This window comes from Amphiprion ocellaris, chromosome 2, assembly GCF_022539595.1.
Source record: "Amphiprion ocellaris isolate individual 3 ecotype Okinawa chromosome 2, ASM2253959v1, whole genome shotgun sequence".
Taxonomy (NCBI): domain Eukaryota; kingdom Metazoa; phylum Chordata; class Actinopteri; family Pomacentridae; genus Amphiprion; species Amphiprion ocellaris.
Window position 1 is genome coordinate 21,316,663 of NC_072767.1, and position 22,587 is coordinate 21,339,249.

Consider the following 22,587-nt stretch of genomic DNA (forward strand, 5'->3'; position numbering starts at 1 on the left):
TGAGTTGCCCTCCACACATGTTCTAAAAATAACACTAGTCACCATGATATTCCTTATAAAAAATTATAGTTGCTGTTCTTTTTAAATCAAAAATACTTACATTAATGCAGATTTTGAATTACAATATTTATTACAATTTTAAAAAAAAAAAAAAAAAAAAAAAAATGTCTTCGGTGTAAATGAACTTTGACCGTGTCCGAGTCAAAGTTCACTGCGCATGTCAAACCACCACGTCACGCTGCTGAAGCGTCCGGGCACAAACACTTTGGGAAGCTAGATGTGGGTTTTTAACCCCAAAACATGACAGAGACGTGAAAGAGAAAACACCGTTTTCACGATGACTGGGAGGAAGAGTTCTTTTTCACAACAGTGAAAGATAAATGTATGTATTTGCGGGCGACTATTGCGACGGCAAAGCGGCACAATGTGGAGAGACTCTGCTTTCGCCGCCACAAAGCTTCCATGCTAACTAGCCACCTGCTAGCGCACATAGACTGTATGCGCACTACGGACAGGAAAATCCCGGGACTTAAAGGCAGCTTTGACATCTACTACGCGGCGAAAAGTTTCTTCGTGGAGAAAAATATACCATTAGAAAGGCTTGCTTTAGTGACGACGGACAGGGCTCCCTCCATGACGAGTCGCCTTGCAGGCTTCATTGTACGATGCAGAGGTGATCCAGACTTCCCAACATTCCTACATTACCACTGCATCATTCACCAGCAGGCCATATGTATGTACAGAAGTGGCCGGATTTGATCATGTGATGACTCCTGTCGTGAAGATCATAAATGGCTCCAAAGCCAAACAACCAGGACATTGAAGGTGCTGCTGGAGGAGCTGTCAGCTGAACATGGTGACCTGTTACTACACACAGAAACCCCATGGATCAGCAGGGGACCAGTTTTGCAGCGTTTTTTGTCACTGTTGGCCGAAATCAAAGAGTTCATGCAATCCAAAGGGGAAGACACCTCGCTGCTTGAGGACACTGAGTGGATTCTTGCCCTTGCATTTTTAACGGACATCACTGGGAAACTGAACCATCTGAACTGTGAGCTGCAAGGTAAAGGTAAGACATGATAAGCTCTGCAATGCCAGGCTTCCCACTAACACACATTTACAGACAAAGAAAGAGGTAACATATGTTGTCATTCAAAACACCGTGCCATTACACAAAAATGTGAAAAGTAATTTGTTGAAAACATGTAATGATATGTTATGATCTGTTAAAACTGTTCTAATGCTGGTGAAAAATGCTGGTGATTAGTACTAGTGTGATAAGATTTATTTCAAAATGTGAAAGAGTTGATTATATTTTCTTACATAGCTGATAATTTGTACAAACATGGGACAGAGTTCATGAATTGTTCAAAAATGTTACAAAGGTAGTGGTTTGCACAAATGAAGCATGATTTGATGACAGTTAATGATTTCCTAAAATGTTAGAAGTGATAATTTGCATAGAAATGTAACTGGTGTGATTTTGAACAAAATGCTGCAAATATGCTGATTCATACAAAACTGCCAAGAAAGATATTTACCAAAGTTTCAGAGATGGGATACCTCTGACTTTTAAATATTGGAACAGATTTCCATATATATATATATATGTGTGTGTGTGTGTTTCCTACCGTCATTGTTGTGGAAGTCATTAATTATTGTAAGGAATAATTAACATAAATGTGATCAGACAGTTTTTTTTTACGTATTATTTTCATTATTATTGTTTAAAGATGATGGCGCAAGTTTGCTATTGAGGAAGTTTGTATCAAACAAGGTGCCCTTCGTACTACTCAGTACCCTTGAAATTGCTCTCAGGTTCAAAAAGGTTGGTGACCCCTGGGCTACACCATGGACCGCCACATTTCCATTAATGACTCTCTTAAATTTGCATACACACTGATACACAAGGCATGCACTGAATCAAGACTTTTCCTCCTCTGTGTTCTGTCTCCAGCACCAGTTATCCAGTCAGACAGATGACTGGGTTCAGAGCTGTCATCTGTCTCTGGAACATGCTCCCCATCAGGCTGTGCATCTGGGAGGGATTACATGTGTGGTGTGTGCATCAGTTGCGTCTCACTATTTTATTTGTGTGTAGTGCTGTGTGTGATCATTTGAACTCATGAGTGCCATTAATAGAGATCTGCGGGTTTGTGGCCCATCAAGCCAAGACACATTCAATTGTGTTGAGTGAAATGAAACAGCAGAGGCAGGGTCGCAACTAGCGGAGCCTAAACTGCCTGGTGGTCCTTCTCTTTCACTCTCTGTTGGTTGTGGTGAGAAGTTTCCATCACAAGCTCAGTTTGTGGTCTTTTGAAATCAAGCCTGTTGACAGCTAGGTTGCTCCAGGCTAAACCTCAGCCATTAGATGGCAGCTGGTGAAGTCATGCAGGGTAAAAAGATACAGTTTAGAAGAGCATGTAAGGAAGAAAAGAAGAAAAAAAGAAAAGCAGACTGGTGCTGTAAAAAAGGATAGGAAGAAAGTGTAGTGAAGAAACAGAGGGGCAAAGCAGCAAAACTAAAGCAGAAGGAGCCTGCATTGTACAGCATGCTGCTCTGAAGTTGTCAGGTTATTCCAGAAGATGGTGGTAAAGGAGTCCCTGGTGGTTCTTGTTGTCTCAATGAGAATGTACCAGATACTGAGCATATTTAGAAATATGTGGGACTTACTTCTCAACTCACAGCTTTTCTGTTGTGCTTTATTGACATGTTCTTGAACTACATACTGCACTTCCTAGAAGATGAAAAGGTAGAAGTAGATGATGAAAAGATGAACTTCAAAAACTGCAATGTGGTGTAATTTGATGTTGCGACAAGAATCTCATAAAATATCCTGATTTTTGGACTTTTGAGGCATAGTTTGTTGAGAACACGTCTGAGTTGTGCTGCAAGTGTGCTTATTGCTCTGGAGCAGTGGGGACGCGCTTGTGTCAACACCAGAAACTTTATTTGAAATAAATGGGGATTATTATCCCATCAGAGGGGCTAACCACTTCCTCTCCATAATGCTCTCCCATTTAAAATAGACAGCACAGAGGAATTTAGAAAAAAGCAGGGATTATTTTTTTACAAGCTTGCAATTTCCTGTTTGGGAAAATCTTTCGGGATGATTTCATCACTGGTGTCTGAGTAAAGCGAGCCAATTTGAGCAAATTTAATTAGAGGTTCAGATGTGTATCAAAAGGCAAGCAAAAAAGAGGAAGAAATAAAAAGTTAATGAATAAGTAAATAGTAGTAATAGTTAAAAGTGATACAAAGAAAAACAGCAGAAGAAAGAAAGAAAGAAAGATTCCCAACAATGGCATAACATGTATGTTTGCACTCTGTTAGCTGTGATGGATGCACATACTGAAGTAATTACAGAACACTATGTTCTTGACCTTTTATCTGTAACACTACGTTTGCGTGTGCTTGTTTGTGCATTTATACTTGCCTCAGATTGCTGTCTGCAAACATGTTTGCTCCTGTGTATGTAGTATGTTTATTGCTGGACTCACCAACACACACACATTGCCCCAAGTGCTGATTCTCATGTGTTATCCCAGTGGGGTTGATTAAGTGAATTATGCCCCATAGCTGACTGTCAACATGACAGCCATTCTCATTTTGGCAGATTTTACCCTGAGTCAGCAGAATGACAGACAGCAGTTTTTGTTTACAGCCCCTGATGCTGTTAAGTGCTGTAACAGCTATGTGTTGTGTAACCTCATGGATTTTGTTGGCCTGGGAAAAGCCACAGAATCTCGTTTACCTGACCAATTTTTGAGTAAATGAAGTGGGGCTCACACTAGGAGGTTTGGGCAGACCTACCCTCAAGGAGAACTCTGATTTGGGACCTTGGTCTGAACCGATGCTGGGCCCACATCATCTGCTAACGTTAGCAGTTTGCAGATCCAGTCAACCTCCTGAGCTGCTTGGCAACAAATCAGGGTAGATCTTAAATGGAGCAGCAGGGCTGGTGAGCATTGGTGCTACCAGTGTAGATGGGTTGCAGAGGTTTTGTGGTGAGATCAGTAACAATGCTCCTGGAGAAGATGGAAGTTTGAAGGTAGAGCCCTACGGCAAAGTAATTGTCGGAAGTCACTGAGTGTCACACTGACTGGCTTTGGCTGAGGAGAAAAGATCTGATCCTGGTTGTAAGGTTGCCCACTTGATGACCCCAACAAAGCAAACATGCCTACCACCACTCAAGAAATCAAGGGAGTGCTGATTAATGTAAGGGATAGTTACAACCAATCCTTTGAGCTCAACTTTGATTCTCCAGACCCCCCGGAAAAAAATGCTTTTGGTATTTTAGCAGTAATAATTTCTCTCTAATCTAGTTTTAATGAGGTGCCCTATGGCACATAACCCCCACAAGTGAGCAGTGGACTTCTGGCACAAAGAAGCTTCAAGGCATGAATGTTTGTAACTGTGTGACGGGCATGGTGCTACTGGAAAAGCACAAACATCCTCTTGCAGGTTTCCAAATGTAAATAAAGATAGTTATTTAAAGAGAAGGGTAATGACAAACAGTAGTATTATCTTTATTTAATATGTCAGCATTTGAGATCATTACAACGGTAGAGTTTAAAGAATCAGATTTATTTCATCTCATATCATTTAGAGGTCATGAGTATTAGCTATGGTTTTCCACATCGCTGGTGCAAAGAGGGTGGCAGTGGTTAGGGGCATCATAGCCAAAGCAGTCTAAAGAATAGTTACAACAGCTATGGGAACTTCTCCCATAAGGAAAGAGATGTCAACTTTTCCATCTCTGCAAAGTTTGGCCCAAGATCCATGTTCCGTTGAGAGCAGCCAGACACATTTCCATGTTAGTTTTAAAAAGTGTCTCTGATCGCCATAAATGTTCCTTCACTCCACCTTGAGGATTTACAACGAAGCCAAAATGTGGGTCATTTGGAAAAAGACTTCTTGCTTCTTTGTGTATGTTATTATATAAATTAAAAATGCTTTTAAAGTGCTTTTCAAGAAGAAATACAAGGTGATGACAGCTGCACATAAAAAGTGAATAATGACTCTACATTTCATGTGGTTTAGGAACACGATAAACTATAAATGGTTAACTTTGAAAAACAAATCATATAAGAGAAACAAAGAACTGAAATTTCTCCATGCTGAATATGTTTAAGAAGTCACAACACTCCACTAAAGAGCTAAATTTGTCATTTGGCCCCTGGCCTCTAGACAGAGATGAAGACTGTTGTAAAACTGTTCAAACTGTATCCTTTTTGGAAAGTCAGGGATCCTTTGTATAATTGCCCTCTCTTAAACAAGGGAACCCTTGTTTTCCAATCTGCTTGCATGAGCAGGACTGCACTGTGTGTGCATGTGTGTGTGAGCGTGATTTTTTTGCAGCCCCTCATCAGTCTCATTCCACAGCACAGCTGCAGTAACTGAAGTCACACAATTTGACTCAGGAAGAGGCTTAGCAACTCATTAACAGATAGAACAAAGTAAGCTGAGAAACAACAGCGACTACCAACACTGGCAGAGGTACAGAGCAAAGGCCATGTTGTCACTATGTGGTGGTGCAGCAGTTTTATGATACAGTGGAAGGTGGCGTCATTTGCACCAAGTCCTACTGACACAACATCACAACAGCTTAAATGAAAAGTCTTTTTTTCTGCCACCACAAAGCAGACACTAACACAACAAATGTCAGGGAGGGTTTTATATGTCACCTTTGTTGATATATACAGCTAAAGATGCAATGAATAGTTGACTAACTAGTTAGCCAGTTGACGAAGATGTAAATGGCAGCATTTTAATGTGTAATTTGCTGTGTTGGTAATTTTACAAATAACTCATTGGTTCTAGTGTGTCAAATGTGAGAATTTGATGTTTTAGTGTGTATTATACACAGTGGAGTTTTGGATTATCTGCTGCACAAAACAAGACATTTGAAGACTTTATCTTGGAGTGAAAAATATTTTAGGCAAAAAAGTTATTATTTCGAAGAAATATTCTCTGCTTGAGTAGATAATGGAAACAAATGTAACTTGCATGTCTATATTTAACATACTTTATATATAGGTTTTCTGTTCCATTGTTTTGTTCTCAGTTTTTCCCCATCCAAAGTTTATCTCAATAATGTGATTATTTTGTACCAGTTGGAGTCTAAATATGAGAGATGTTTGTTGTACAGATCAACAAAACCCTGCCATATTTACTATTGGCTGTTTCTGTTTCTCAGTATGTAGTCAGTACACGTGATCTGTCTCTTGAAGCATTTTAGGACTATGATAATACTCTTCCGTTATCATTCCGAACATTGGTATGTGTCTTTCTCACATTTTCTTCTTTCCTTTTCTCTGTTAGCTAAATATGTCCTCTTTCCTGAGGTTTTCTTCACTACAGTTCATATTGTGACATTTTAATCTGGACATCCGTAAGCACTTGCCAAAACTAATATTTGGCTCAAGAGTGGAATTTAGGAAATAAAAATTCTTTCAGTTATTCATCAGATCAAGACTTGATCCTGTGGCCCTATTAATCACGCAGCCTCTTTTGTGTTGTTTCTTTTCAGAAATTGGACCCGTAACAATCACAACAGACCCGAAGAAGTTCCAATATGAGCTTAGAGAGCTGTACGTTCAGGTGGGTTCAGAGATCACATTCATCAAACTGAGGAAACGGCAGCAGTAGACTGGATCCTCAGGTCATCTGGCCTTGATAAAGGCAGCAGACTGTGGTCATGCCAGACATCTGGGCAGGAACATTTGTGAGCTGATTAAGAAGTTTTGTCAGTCGTTCTACCCTGGAAGATGAAAGAAGTCTCAAGGGAAAATGTATTTTGCTTCACTTTTACAAGAAAATTTTGAGTTAATTTTCATGTATCATCTAATAACTAGGGAGTCTATTATTACCGGATTTGGTCATATGTTCGCTTCAATGCAAACCAAAAAACCCTCTTCTCTTTTTTCCTTCCTGTACCATTACAAACAAATGTGTAAACAAAAACATACATTGCCTGGACAGCTAAACAGAGAGCTGCCAGCTCCAAATTCTTCTGTAATTACTTGGAGAGAAAAGGGAAATTGTACAGGATTTTTCTGGTGCATGATTTGAGCAAAGAACAAAAGCTGTAAAACTACATACATTTAAATACAAGAATGCAACCAAGAACTGCAAAGTCAAAGACAGTACCATTCAGACATCCTTTGACAACAGACTTTGGCTAGTGTCTGTGCATCCTTGGCATGTCCTATTGTTAATCTGGTGTGCGAGCATGTTGTGTGTAGCATGGACGGGATCCAGTTTCCTCTCACTTGCTGCTTCATTCCTGAGTGTATTTTTCCTCCCTTCACCTCTTCACCTGCACAACTGGTGAAGAGGTTTTGGCCTGGGAGCATGGAAAATATGCTCTTTGGAATTGACACTTTTCTTGAAATTGAAGAATTTCTGTCATGAATGCAGTTGTGCTAAAGACAGAAAACAAAAAGAAGTAAGGCAGCATTTATTTTTAAGCCTTAAGAACAAAAGTGCACAGAGAGGTTATCAGGCTTAGTTTTTTGGACAACAAGGAATCATGGGGGAGTGGATGGGAGATGTTGGGGTTCACACAAAAAAGAGGAGTCCTGTCTCTTCACCTTCCACCCCACCCCCTGACCTGAAATCATGGGTCACCCCATTCCAGATGTTTCTCTTGAGGGAGATGCGTCCTATCTAACTACTGAACCCCTCAGACAGACAGACATGTGTCTTTTGGAAGGCTGCAATGAATATTTGTCTTTCTTGGACAAGACAGAGACGGGGTAATAGCAGACAAGAAGAATGAACTTTCACAGCTACTTTCATGCATCTTTGTTAGTTGTTCTTGTCACTATTGTTGGAAAAATATTCTGTTTTCACTTCTTTCTCTGTTTCGTTGACTGGATATTATTGCAACTCCAAGATCAATACTGCAATGAGTCACAACAATTAAGCATGTTCTGGTGCATCCGTGGACGCTCATGTCGATGGAGGTCTGCGAAATTTGGAGGGCAATCAACACCGTAGGCTCTCTGTTGTGTTCCGTCAGCCATTTGTGGAGCACAGTTGACATGGGAGGGTTGTGCTACATATGTAGCAATTTTGCGGAAGGTGATACATGAAGGACATTTCCTTTTCAGATATGGGATAGTTAACCTTTCTAACTTTATCAATCCGTTAAAGGTACGACATTCTGTAATTCAGACATTTTCTGTTACATTCTTCTCGACTCTAATCAGACATACCACCCACAGTGCTGGAGAGAGCAACACTTTCTCATTCACACAAGATTAGACTGCACCCAAGTGACATATGTATGTATGTATATACCAGTGCAGTAACAAACAAAAGACTAAATCTAAACAGATTCCAGATAGCATAATGTTGCAAACACATTTGCTTTTCAAACCAGATACGTCTGTTGGGAATTTATAAACTCACACATAAAGTCAGACTGAATACATGAACTTGAACACTATTTGCTGATGATATTCTTGTCCTTCGCAGGGAGGTGGGGACTGTCCAGAGATGAGCATTGGTGCCATTAAGATTGCCTTGGAGATCTCCTTGCCGGGATCCTTCATTTACGTCTTCACAGATGCCCGTTCAAAAGATTACAAGCTGACCCATGAAGTTCTGCAGCTCATTCAACAGAAACAGTCACAGGTTTTGGGGCCACTTTCTTTAATCCACATTATTTCAGGTTCAGAATCAAACAGACTGCTTTCTCATATCTGTGTGTGCATGTCTGTAGGTGGTGTTTGTGCTGACAGGGGACTGTGATGATAGAGCTCACATCGGCTACAAGGTGTATGAGGAGATTGCCTCTACAAGCTCTGGACAGGTCTTCCATCTAGACAAGAAACAGGTCAATGAGGTAAGAGCATTATGGAGCAGAAATATGAGACGGTACTTCTGTTCTCTTTCCTTCTTTTCAAGTACAAGTTTTCAGGTTTCCGAGTCAGAAGCACAACATTTCTGGTTTCAAGATGCACATCTTGGTCGCAGTGATCAAATCATTTAAACTTGGCCTGAGTTTCCCTCCGTAAGTTGTGTAAATAAAATCACAGTAGAAAGTTTTACAGCCTCTCTTTTCTTCTGCTGTGCCCACGTTCATGTCTGGACTCCACATCAAATGTGCAGGAAGCATTTAATTGATTGATGCATACTGTTGCTCTTTTTAACCTTTCCAAGAAATGTAAATCAGCAAACTTGGACTGGGGAAATGAGTCAAAACCAAAAGCTTGAATGGTACTGCTGTTTTACTAATGTAAGATAAGATTCCTTGCTTGGGAAGGAAGGCATCTAAATTTTTAACAATTTTCTATGAAGACTGTATGAGTTGCTCTATAGTAATTTTCTATCTCTTGGCCGATGAGCAACATATTTTACAAAAAACATTTTCAACATTAAAAGCAGCACCGCTCCTTTTATAGTCATTGCAAACAGGTCAGATTAAGATGCGAGCAGTAAAGTAAGGAAAAGTGTAGTTTTGTAACTACTTTTCAGAGATACTGTGAATTGGCAAAAACGAGTATAAGTGCAAAAATGAAGAATTTGAATACATACAATTCAAATAATTTATTTTTTTCCCCTGCATCCAGTGCTTTGATTAGACTTTTTGAGATGAACGTGTTGTATTACTCTCTTGTTACAAATTCCCATTCCCTCATGAATGCTGGGGAAAATAGCATCTGGGCATCACACAGTAGCAGTTGGGTTCTCCATTGGGACAGAGCGGAAATAGAGGGGCAGGTCACAGGGGGAATGTTGGAAACTTCCTGATGAAAGCTTTCACATGTTTAAGATATGACCTTGCATGCAGCTGGTGGGATATATGTGTGTGTTTGTGAGTGTGTGTTAGCTGGCAGTTATTTAATTGTCCATTTATTATTGAAACTGTCATATGAACTTCATTGACTATTTAGTGTCAGATGTTTTAATAGAGATACAGCTTCTGTACCATTGCAGAATCCTAGAACTCATTTCACATAACATAAATTATGTCTAATTCTTTACATCTCCTTTACTGTAGGTTCTTAAATGGGTAGAGGAGGCGGTGCAGTCTTCAAAGGTCCACCTGCTGTCCACCGATCATTTCAGTGGGGTCAGCAACACTTGGCAGATACCTTTTGACCCCAGCCTCAAGGAAGTCACAGTGGCCCTCAGCGGCCCAGCACCCAACATTGAGATTAAAAACCCCCAGGGTATGATAAATGTTACCATATATTTATAAAAATGTCAGTGAGATTCTCAAACTGATTCATTTTTCAGATGGATTTGTAGCATTTGTGCTCCAGATAGGCTTGTAGAATCCTCCAAAATGGACATTTTTTAATACTTATTCGTTAAATTGAGAGCTTAAATATGAAATACAGAATTGATATGAATCTTCCATTTTACACTTTGAAACACCGGACACTGGATAGCATTTTCTTCTGGGTCTGTTTTGTAAATAACTGGGCAAATGCTGCATCAAGAAACTTCCAGCACAGCAGCAAAGGAGTTTAAAAGCAGATAAGTACATCTTGGAAGATCTGCACCGGGCTGGTAGGAGGTTAAGCTGCAAAAACTAGGACACCAGTAATTGTAACAATTGAACTACAGTACACAAGGCAGTGTGAAGTAAAGTGACTACCCGAACAGCCGAACACTGCATTTTTCTCTCTATTATAGTACAGATTCCAACAGCATCTAGGACACATACCTAGACCACATGTTCTTTTACTTACAGTATTTTAGTGGATGTATAAAACCTGCCTTGTGCCTTTGTATTTCCCCTTTAGTGTAAATAATTCAGTAACTTGCAGCCATTCAACAAGAAGTGTAAGAATTAATTTGTATCAGTCAAAGCTGCAGAAAGAGTAAATAATTGTCTCGGTATCCATGTTTGCCCTCCAGGGAAGCTTGTGGGGAAGAGTGACGGCCTGACTGAGCTCTTGCACATTCCCAATTCTGCCAGAGTTGTCAACATCAAGGACCCACAGCCTGGGATGTGGTCTATCAAGGTAAACAATTCACTCTTTACCTGGAAACACGTGCAAAATTACAGGCTTCTAGCAATTCCCAGAGCTGAGGTGTCTCTTGAAAAGACTTACTGCGAAATAGTTCAGTAGTGTAACCTTGGAATGAGGTCGCAGCTCACACCCCAGGAGGGAGCCGTGTCCTTGAGGAAAGTTCTTAAGCTAAATTACTGCAGTAATATATCAGCATGTTGAGATACAGCAGTATGTAATCAATTTAGCATGTGTGTTGTCTGGTGAAAGCACATCCCAGAACAAAAACGTGACTAGAAAGACACGTTTGAGACATTTTTAGGACAGCCCCAGTAAAGATAAAACATGTCCAAGGCCTCTGCTGTCAACACAACCTGCTACGTTTCTATGAAACTGGTGGCACCCTGCGGTCAACGTAATGCAAAGAAGGTCACACATTTGACTGCTGCAGTGCCAGAGACAGATGTTGGGAAATGACAAGCATTTTTACCTGAGTGATTTGTTGATGGGGCTTCGATGGCCCCTGTATTCTCTGTCGGCCCCTTGTGGGACGCTTTCCCTCATGTCTGCATACCTGTGTTATGGTCAAGAACCTGGTTGATTTACAGGCAAGAGGACTGGATGAAGAACTGTATCATCTCAACATTTCCTCCCAAAGCAAAGTATTTCTTCGAGCAGATAAGAATGCATGTATGGACTGAAATGTTTGTTCACTAGCTCTAGATTCTTTTACATTGGTTATGGCATTAATTTAGTAAATGACATGGTCTTTCCATCCAGTTGTTGCCTGCAAATCCATATAATTTTCTATGTTATTTTCAAAGTGAGTCTTTTTTTTGCCACTTCCAGTAAACACGAATGACATTATGCGCATGAGGAGAGAATATTTGACAATAATAGACAAGTGTTTGTGTGTCCAAATAACCTTTTTTTTAACATACATGTGGAACCAGTAATACATTTTAGTTTTGGGCCAGACCTTAATCCAAAATATAAGATAAAACAAGGCCTTTCCAGATGTGTCTGCACTTAACCTTCAGGTTAATTTTTAGACTGTGATCTGTCACAATGCAGAGCTCTTTCCCTTTTCTCACAGAAAAACTGGCAAAAACTGCAGAAACATTAGTCATCTTTTTCCTCCTGTGTGAGAGACTAGAAAACCCTCCTTAATATGCAGCTTTACCTTTGGCAGACCTTTTTCAGCTTGTGATTGATTCTTTACATTAGCTTTTTTTGCGGCTATTTAACACTTTTTTGCTCTATTGAGGTACTGGTAAGCGAACCTGTGGGATTCAGAGATGCTCGGTGGTGAATAATTTGTAGTGCTCTGTTTAATGTCTGACTAAATGCCATATTAGAGGACTTTGATGCTTTCGGACATCAAATAATATGGTGACCTGTTCAGTAGTGATAAATGATGTTAAACAGACATACAAAAGGAGAGACGCATAGCATCCTCCTGTCTTAATTCTGCAATGTTTGGCTCTGTCTTTACTCCCTCGCAGTCTGTCTTCTTTGATCCCTCTCTGCCACTTGGTGAATCATTTTTTCTCTTTCCTCACGCATCTTTTTCTCAACACATTTAGTCCTCTAATTCTGTCCATCAGAGATACACAGGAGGCTCTCTGTGCTGTCTCCAAACATCTTGTTTTTCCTCTTGGACACAGCCTCAGGTCCCCACACCACCCTATCTGGCTTAAATACTTAAATATCTCCTTCTCATCTGCAGCCGTGTTTCCCAGGGCATCCAAAGAAATGGGGATAAATACTTGAGGGGGATTTAGCTGTTCTGCCATGCTGGGTTTCAGTAACACTAATGGCCCATGACATCCCAGTGTAAGGACGAGGGCATAGATTGTGTGTGAAAAGGAATTTGATCCTTTTTAATCTGCCTTTAATTGGATATTGTCATGATATGTAGAAAGCAGGTTCACTCCATTATCACCCCCTGCTTCTTCAGTGTTGCCCCCTGCTCTTACAAGGGCATTGTTGATGCATCCTGGGGTTAGCATCACTGAAGACAGCTGTGTTGGTTACATTATGTTATGTAGTATAATGTTTTCTATTTTGAAATCAATTTTGTATTGAACAATTAATTTCTAGTGACACTAAATATACAGTCTAACTGGAGAATATCCACAGCGATCCTGTCCCTGTGGGAAGCTGTGGCTCTGAGGGTAGAGTGATTTGTCTCCTAATTACATAGTTGGTGGTTTGAGCCTCGTCTCCTCCACCTCCCAAACTGTCCTTAAGCGAGATAAAACTGGAGTTGCATTGTAAAAGGCATTAAGTTCTGACAAGGTAGAAAAGTGCTATAGAAGTGCAGACCACATACCATTTCCCCTCAAAGAATGTAACTTAGGCTGTTTCGTTGTCATTGACATTGTTGTCATGGTGATGTCAACTGCTGTAGGAAGTGTATTAACGTTACACCAAAGAAATTGTAAGCAACTCCTAAATAAAAAATGCAGAATGTGTTTTATTTTCTCAAGCACACAATTTCTACAACTAGTGTAAATGAGATGTGAAGTTTGTGTTGTAGTCATGCATAAGAATTCAGAAATTACATTTTATGTTTGTTGCTTTTATAGTTTATTCTTGTTATTTCTGTGTTTGGTGGTTTGGTGGCAGGTCGTTTTTTTTTTTTTTTTACTCTTTTCTTTATATCCTGTTCAGCACTTTGCAGCTTTGCTCCAAGTTATCGTACACAGATAAAATCTTATTTACTTACTTAGACTGATGCATCTGACAAATATTAACATTTCTACCATTAAGTGCAAACATATTAAGTGGATTAAATGTTATCTTATTATCACCAGTCATTTTGGATGTCTTATGTTGAACAAAAAAGCACTCAGAGAGCGCAGTACTCTGCCAGAACTGTTCATTCCTCAATTTGAGTATTCAAAAATCATGGCAACATAAAATCTGGCCATTTAATATAGATCAACCCACAAACTAACTAAATAAATAAAAAATTACCTTGCGTGAGCACAGGCATGTGTTGTGCATGTGTACGTTATGTACAGATACCGAACTGTGTGACCGAAATATGTAGCGAGTCGAGTGAATTGACGCAGTTAACTGTTGTCATGGTAACGGTGACGCATTGCTGGCCGCTATATCTTGCAATGGAAAATCCTTGACAAATCCGTGGATTCAGACTATAAGCTGCATCACTGCCAAAATCTAATCAGTTGGTCCTTGTGTCATTTCTGAACTTCCCTGAAAATTTCTTCCGAATCCATTAGTCCGTTTTTGAGTAATGTTGCTAACAGACAGACAGATTCACAGACAAACATACGCCAATCGTCACGTAACTCCACCGCGTTCCTTTGCGGAGTAATAAAAACAATCTTTAAATAGTAACTTTGAGAACCAATGTCATAGAATATGGCATAAGCGTTTAGTTTTCATTATACTATTGAGACACCTCGTGGTAAAATAAAAGCACATCTTTGTCTTAATGTTATGTGGTATTTTGAGACTTGAGGTGTGAAAACCCTCATGAGAAACATTTACAGCTCTACAAAGTATAATTCTGTATAAGTTACAACCTCATCATGCGCTGCTGACCTGATTCATCTCAGTGATGGTGTACCCAAGGCCTGGGCAGGTCAGTGTGTCTGGGTGGGTGTGAAATTGGGAAATGAGTGGCTTTAATGACAGGGGCTCTTCTTGTCTTGTAAGAGCGTGACCTTTAAAGAACCTCTCCCCTAATTATGGCCTCATTTACAACAAGCTAAAGGCCCTGGATAATTCTATGGCAGCTATTAGGGCAGGTTTAATGGCCATGACATGTATTGTGTTTCATGATGGCAGGCATTAGCATTTAAGGCTGTGCCGAATCCCCTTTGTCACGGTGCTGCCTCATTGTTTGAGCAATTTCACCTCTAGTTTAGCAGTTGTTTGCCATTTGACTGTGCACTGCACTGCTCTGTTTGGTAGTTTCTCTTCAGAGAGATTCCAAGTTTAGAACTTAGTCACTGTAGAATCCACACATTCTCTTTCATTTCAAGCAATTGCAAATGACAGTTTAGGTTTGCGTGCTTCGCTCTGCAATGTGAGTCAATGTCTGTGTAACCACCATGGTGTTTTACCTAAGGTGAGGAGTTTCCACCTCTCACCAACATACACTTCATTGTAATTACACTGTCTCTATTGCTGCAAAGCTTCAAAAGACCTCCACATGATGAAGACCACACGAGCCATTACCCACTCTCTGATTATAGTGGTTGTGTTTGGTTAATTTATATATGAATGTCAGACTGAATGGGTCATCTCTGAATGTTGGATGTTTCAAAAGCTCAGGTGTGAGATATTTGACATTCAGTAGTGACTTACTCAAAGTGGCATGTCTGTACATGTAGGGATTTTTGGCACACAAAAGGCAGTTAAACAACGATCTTAAAGCTGTGTCTGTCATTTAGACCACTCAGCGCTGCCTTTGATGCCACAACTCCTCTTTGTTTTGTTTTCTCAGTTCCATAAAGCTTATCTTCATCAAGTATCAAGCCAGGATTTAGGGCAAGATAATCCTGGACCAAAAATCTAATACTGTTTATTCAACAATTTAGAAATAATGAAGCTTTGTTCAATAAATTATTTCTTTTTTCCCACGGCTTTTGAAGCAGTTCTTTAAAATCATGTCAGAGGAACAGATTACTTAACAGTTTTTCTGAGTCAGATTACCGTGTGACCCAGGGCCTAGACATAAATACCTGTAGAACAATTTTCCTTTGGTTTTTTTTACAGACCTCTAGTGAAGGAAGACACTCAGTCCGTATCTCAGGACTCAGCACCATTGACTTCAGAGCTGGATTTTCCAGGAAACCCACCCTAGACTTCAAAAAGACGTCAAGCAGGCCAGTCCAAGGTCAGTGTGTTTAACCTTTCCAACCTGCAAAAAATTTAATTATCCTTGTTTTATTTAGTTTCACCTGTTGTACTGTGCTGTCATATCAACTTTTCAGGTATTCCCACTCACATCCTTCTGAATACCACTGGACTTTCTCCTCCTGCTCGGCCTGACAGGCTAGAGCTTCTCTCAATTACTGGCAAAGTGGTCAAAACGTTGCCGATCCGGTACTACCCTGAGCGTGAGCCGTATAGTCTCTGGAACATCACTGAGTTTGTTCCACCCAATGAGGCCTTCTTCCTGCGGGTGACAGGGTACGACCGCGATGGTTTCCTGTTCCAGAGAGTCTCCAGTGTTTCCTTCTCCAGTATTATACCGAGTGAGTGGAGCAAATTGTTACCTACATTCTAATGAAATTAATTACTATTAAACTACCTGACTGAGTGACTTTTTTTGCTGCTTTACAATATATCTCTCTCAGATGCTCCTACGGTGTTGATGCCACCAACAACTCATGGTTACTACCTTCAGAGAGGGGCTGTCAGGTGTCAGGTAGAGAGCTTGATCCCCTTCACTCAGCGCTTTAGCAGGGATGGAAGACGACTTGGAGTGGACCAGCTTTTCAGGTGAGTGTGACTGTTGAGGAGTGGATACATCATGTCAGGGACTTTTTTTTTGTTTGTTTTTTGCAACAATTCAAAGTCCCAAGAAGGTCAAGCAGCAATTAGGAACTGTCAAAAATGCTAATTCCATATCATGTACTTTCACTATGAGTGAAGTAATCCATGTCCTATTACCAATTGGTTTGAAGATGGTTTTGGCATCACTAGGCAGAAAATTAATACTAACCTTACAGGATTTTGTAATTCAAGTGGTCTGTGAGGAAACTAGCTTTAGAAAATGTAGGCAGTGATTGGAGATCTCATCAAATAGCAACTATTCCGCTTATAACAGAGAGGGAAATCTAAGACCTGCAAGAATTTGAACCTTTTTCTGTCTCTTCCAGATTTCTGCCAACTACAGCTTTAATATAAAAAAATAGCACATTTTATGACTGTCTGATATAGAATATACCCTAAAGACCTAATCACCTTTTACAAGTAGCTCTAGCAGCATGTGGCCAGTTTGTATTTAATAGGTTGCTCTTCTGCTATAGTATCAGGTTTTGGAAGAAAACATTTAAAACCAAGGTAGTATGGCTTCCTTCCGCAGTCAGTAGCATTGGGTTAATTGGTGAGTCTTAACTGACCTCAGATAATAGTGTGGGTGTGAATGGTTGTCTGTCTTTTTATGTTTGCCCTCACTGGCAAAATATATAAGGTGTACCTTGTCTCTCATCAAATGTTAGCTTGGCAAGCTTCCATCCCCCTTGTGACCCTGTACAGGATTAAACCCGTATATCTAATGGATGGATGATAGTCTAATCTCTCCTTATATGCTGAGAAACTGGAGCAATGAATACTTTTCTTTCATTTTGTGTTAATACCTGTTGAGCGATACAGATATTTCCTTTCCAAATCACCTGTGACTCTTTTGATTCTAGTGAGTCTGACAATGCATCATGGGAAATACCGGAGGTAACCCTGAAGGATGAGGGCTACTACGAGTGCATTGCCATCAGCAGTGCTGGAACAGGACGAGCTCGCACTTTCTTAGACGTATCAGGTAAGCAGACATCCCAACACTTAGACAGTGTGATTCAGGCAGTTTGGATATTTATCTGGCCATTGACGTTTACTGCACCTTAAAATAAAACAATAAATAAATCAAATCATAAAACGCAAAATATAAAGTTTCTCATAAACGGAAATGCTTTAGTAAAATCATTAAACATATGAAAATGAATTTAAGCAAAAATCATTTTCAGGATATATATATATATATATATATATATATATATATATATATATATATATATGTATATATATACACACATATATACGTATATATGTATATCAATCTATATATATATACATATACACATATGTATATATATATATATATATATATATATATATATATATATATATATATATATATATATATATATATATATATATGAAAGATTATTACAGCATGTCAGAATGAGTTGCCGCGCAGTCAGTGTTGACTTTGGTCAGTGGATTCTACTACGGTGCTTTATGTTAATTAACAGTTCATGGAAAACTACCCTCCATCACTGCATGTAATGAACCAAGACTGTTAGACAGGAATGCTTACAGGCTGGCAAACATTAAACTGTCAGCAAGTGTAATTGATGTGTGACGGATCGCCTGGCAGGGCAGTGAGCAATTTACAGTATCATTGCATTTAATGTCCTGGATCATGTTTAGAAAATAACAATCAAAAGTCACACACATACAAAGACTCAAAATACCACAAGTGAAATGATGCAGCAAGATGAAGTTTATGTCATGCTCAATAGGTTTACATACTCTCACACACACACACACACACACACACACACACACACACACACACACACACACACACACACACAAACACACACACACTACTTTTGGACATATGGTGGGTATGTAAGTGGCAGTGGATGTGGGTTGAGTTTTATAGGGTTTGACATTTCTTGCTGTTGATCCCATACAGAGACGCTGCACACGGTAGAATAAATATCACCTTATGGAACATTTCCCAGCTTACAGCATAATGTTGTAATCCATGCCTCACAGCGATCAGGACATGGGCTCTATGGTTTTTCTGCCTGATTTGCAAAGAAGTGGACTGTAGATATGGTGTAAGATGAGAATACATGTAAAGCTGTAAATAAGCTCCAGGCTTTATACAAAGAAAAAACTGTATGCTGATGTTTTAGGTGGGTATACGGTAACGTCAGGGCTTAAACAGATTCTCAGTTGCCTCCACTTTAATAAGTGTGTAGCAACGTATAATCATGCAGAAATTCAGAATTCAAGAAATAATTTTTTCAAAATCATTTCTCTGATCATCATGATGTCAGCGCATTAAGGATAAAATCAGAGGACTCACATAATGATTTATGCCTTTAGTCTAACCAGTATAATATGTGCTACTTCAAAATCATCTGTAGTTCATTTATTTTTCAATCTGGTCCTTTTCCATTAAATGACACCAGAAATTACACCACATGAATCTAAATGCAGTTCTTCTTCTTGTCCGGTCTTTGTTTTCCAAAAAACTCTCTGCTCCATGCTATTCTCTGGAGTTTCGTGCACATGATGAATGTCAGGCAGAAGGGAATAAGGTGGAGAACTGAGAAAAAGAGAGTGAGAGGTAGTTGAAAGACATTTTGTGAAACAGAAGAAGGAAATAGGGGGCCAGGCAAAGATCTGTATAATATATGAGTGTGACTCATGGTAAGTCACCTGCTGTGTTTATAGTCCAAAGGTGCAGAGATGACTTAGTTTGTCTCACTGTTACCTCTTATGATGTCTCTGAAATAAGGTGAAATTAATCCTCCTCAACCACAAGTTCAACCTTTGTTAATGGGCCAGTTATATTCTTAACAGTCTGGCAGGCCCCTGCATTTTATGCACACAGAAACACACACTCATAATACCTACTCAGCTGCCAAATTTATGTCATCCTAATCCCAAGGAGCTATGCTGAAATCCCCAGCATCCTCCCTTTATCAGAGCCAAAGCCCCCACTACCTCCTTTCTCCCTCATCTTGCCTTTCTTTTCCATTTTGTCTCCATTCCGTTTTTCCCTGCTTAGCTCTGGTTCAACTCCGAAAAAAATGATTAACAGCACACCAAGGCCCAAGAGATGAGTGTTTTCGACAAGGTGACGAGAGAAAAGACAGACATAGAGGTAAAAATACAGAAATAAGAGAGGAAAATGAGATATCCACAGCTCTGACGAATGATCAACATCGTTTTAATAGAGGGTGTTTCAAAAAGGAAATGCCTCCTGCACAAAACTAAGGTGAGCTAGAAGAAATACCTTTAGAAAAACTAAGAAACTCATACGCATGCAAGTACGTACAATAGACAACAGTTGTGACTTATGAGGCTTTGACAAATAGGAATTGCTGGATTTGATGAAGATATGGGTGATTTCTACCACTGATTCTACAGATAGAGGTTCCTAGCTGAGTGTCTTGGTCAGTGTCTGGAGAGAGTTTTAATGTCTCTTGGTCTTAGGCCCTTTTTAGATATGGGACATGTATAATCATCAGTCTGTTAAAGTGATTGCATTCTGTCATTCAATGTTCACTTGAACGTTAATGTTCCTCACAGATTCATTTAGACATATCCGCCACAGTGACAGGGAGAGCCATCGTATGGCCTCGATATGTGCTATACATGCGAGATTGAACAGTAAATCAAGTGATATTAATACATCATGAAGCAGTAATAAACAGAAGACATAATCTAAACTAGTAACATGCTTATTGAACTGTCCAAATAACTGCCTAGTTTATTTCTGATTTCCTAAACAATGAAAGCTCTGTCCATCTGTGATGATAATCTATTACTTTACATATAGCTAAAAAAAAAAAAGCCTGATTTAACTGCTGCTTATCAACAGTGACTGTGTGTGACAGCTCACCTGTCTAAAGTGAAGAACAGTACAGAGTCTCATTAATCGGACCTGTCATGGACATTTCATTTCGGAATAGATGTGAAATTTTCGGCCTGAACGAAGAAGCTGTTTTGTGGTTTTGGCGCACAAAGTGTGATTTTTGTACCCTTCGTGATGTTTTTGGACCAATGCTGGTGCTGAAATGGGGAAAAAATCCTTCACTGAATCACTTCCTACAACTCAAGCTATGTCACCACTTTATTCCTGTCTCTAAATTCATGTTCAGATCTGTGCCGTGTTGAAAGTGACATGGCACCGGGCCCATCCTATTAAGATGGCCATCATGACATTTACAGAAAAGTGACCATCATTGAGACATGAAACTGACATGTTCAGATTAATTAAAAGGAGTCCATGAATTAAAGTGGTTTTAAAATGTAACCCCGAACATTTTAGTTTTAATGTTTGATTCTGATACAATCAAAATCTAATGTCATAACTTTCTTTTGCCTTTGTACTGCTAACACTGCAATGAGAATTATTTACTCTCTGAGCTTGTTTAAATAGCTAGCAGAAGCCTGTGGCTAGATTTAACCACTTCACAATAAAATTAAAAGAAAAAGGAACAACTTTTGATCTTGTTTGAATAATTTGATGGCAGCAACATCCATACATCCATTATCTATACACGGCTTAATCCTCATGAGGGATGCGAAGCATCTGGAGTCTATCCCAGCTGACTTAGGGTAAAGGCAGGGGACACCCTGTACAGGTCACACAATTCTATCACAGGGCTACACACTGAGACAAACAAGCACACTCACTTTCACACCTATGGACAATTTAGAATCACCAATTAACCTCAGCATGTTTGTGGACTGTGGGAGGAAGCCGGAGTACCCAGACATGAAAACTCCATGCAGAAAGATCCCAGTCCCAGGCAGGGATCTTTCTGCATGGAGTTTGCCAGGGACCTTCTAGCTGCAAGGCAACAGTGCTAACCACTGAACCACTGTGCAGTCCTTAGCAAAAACATATTTGTACTTATTTATATTTTTTATCATCTCACAGCTCTTTAGTTTTACCTTGGAGCTGCCTGAGGGGCGACAAGCCACTGGTCTAAATGCTATTTCAGGGCTTTTTAACGTTGGCACAAGCAAAAACTTAATGTTTGTGTTTTTAGGGAAACAAGGCAGACGAATTGAGGTTACAAAAACAAATATCAACCTAGCTAAAATCTGAAGTGCCAGCAGGAAACTCACCACTTGTGCTGCATTTGTGTTTTCTTGTATGATGTTAACTTTCCAGCAGCTGCCAACAACATTCATTCTGCTCTCACTCTGCAGAGCCCCCTCCAGCCGTCACAGTCGAGGGTAACCTAACTGTTTCCCCTGGCTCTCCTGCTGTCCTCACCTGCCACGTTGTTAGCACCGTCAACTTCAACCTCACCTGGCTGAGGGGTGGCCATGATGCCCGCCTGGACCCGCGGGTGAACATCATGAACAATCTTTCGCTACAGGTGTCCGCTGTGACCCCCGATCATGCAGGCTGGTATGAATGCATCGCTATAAATGAAGGAGGGGTGACTGCAGAGCGAATCTATCTCACTGTGCAAGGTGAGGGGTATCTTCATGTGTTCAAAGTTGTTGGGTTTCTAGGAAAGAAGCTACTAGGCTGCCGTTTTTTGCTGTGTTTGGTTTTGTTGGTGTGTGTTGTATATGCTTCCATGTGTGTGTATGACTTTGTGTTAAGTATGCGTACCTGTTTCTGCAATGTGATTTACACTGTGGGGGAACAAGAGTCTCGGCAAACACACCGCCTTCCCAAGTATATGATTACCTCCCATATGCCCCTGCCCCTCTTTCCTCCTCTGCTCCCTATAATTCACCCTAATGCTTTATGAGACGTGTGAAAATTATTTATGTTCGACTCTCAGGCAGCACTAAAGTAGAGTTTTTCCATCTCCGGGCAGCTCTTATAGCCGTGTTCCTAACACTTCACTGACACTGAATCAGGAATAGTTTGTTGTACAGATGAAAGAGTATCGCTGGTTATCTGGCACGATAGAGCACAGAGCATCGGCCAGCACTTGGCCAGGAAATCATGATGCATTACAGCTGCTAAAATCCACCATTAACAGATGATTTCAGCCAGAACCAGCTGAGGAGAGTTCAGGAGGTATAAAGAAGCAAAGAACATTGTTTTACATAATCCAATCTGTCCAAATCAACGTCC

The 22,587-nt window shown here is 40.0% G+C and overlaps 1 protein-coding gene across 2 annotated transcripts in view; it reads left to right on the plus strand.

The window, feature by feature from the left end:
* hmcn1 (hemicentin 1) overlaps positions 1–22,587 on the plus strand; it is a 104,007-nt gene that overhangs the window by 15,331 nt on the left and 66,089 nt on the right. For both annotated transcript variants that reach the window (XM_055019030.1, XM_035945611.2), the window contains exons 2-11: positions 6,533–6,603; positions 8,485–8,643; positions 8,732–8,854; positions 10,013–10,184; positions 10,879–10,985; positions 15,729–15,849; positions 15,947–16,210; positions 16,313–16,457; positions 17,375–17,496; positions 21,699–21,968. In XM_055019030.1, the coding sequence (XP_054875005.1) occupies positions 6,533–6,603; positions 8,485–8,643; positions 8,732–8,854; positions 10,013–10,184; positions 10,879–10,985; positions 15,729–15,849; positions 15,947–16,210; positions 16,313–16,457; positions 17,375–17,496; positions 21,699–21,968 (1,554 nt within the window). The remainder of the gene's footprint in view (positions 1–6,532; positions 6,604–8,484; positions 8,644–8,731; positions 8,855–10,012; positions 10,185–10,878; positions 10,986–15,728; positions 15,850–15,946; positions 16,211–16,312; positions 16,458–17,374; positions 17,497–21,698; positions 21,969–22,587) is intronic.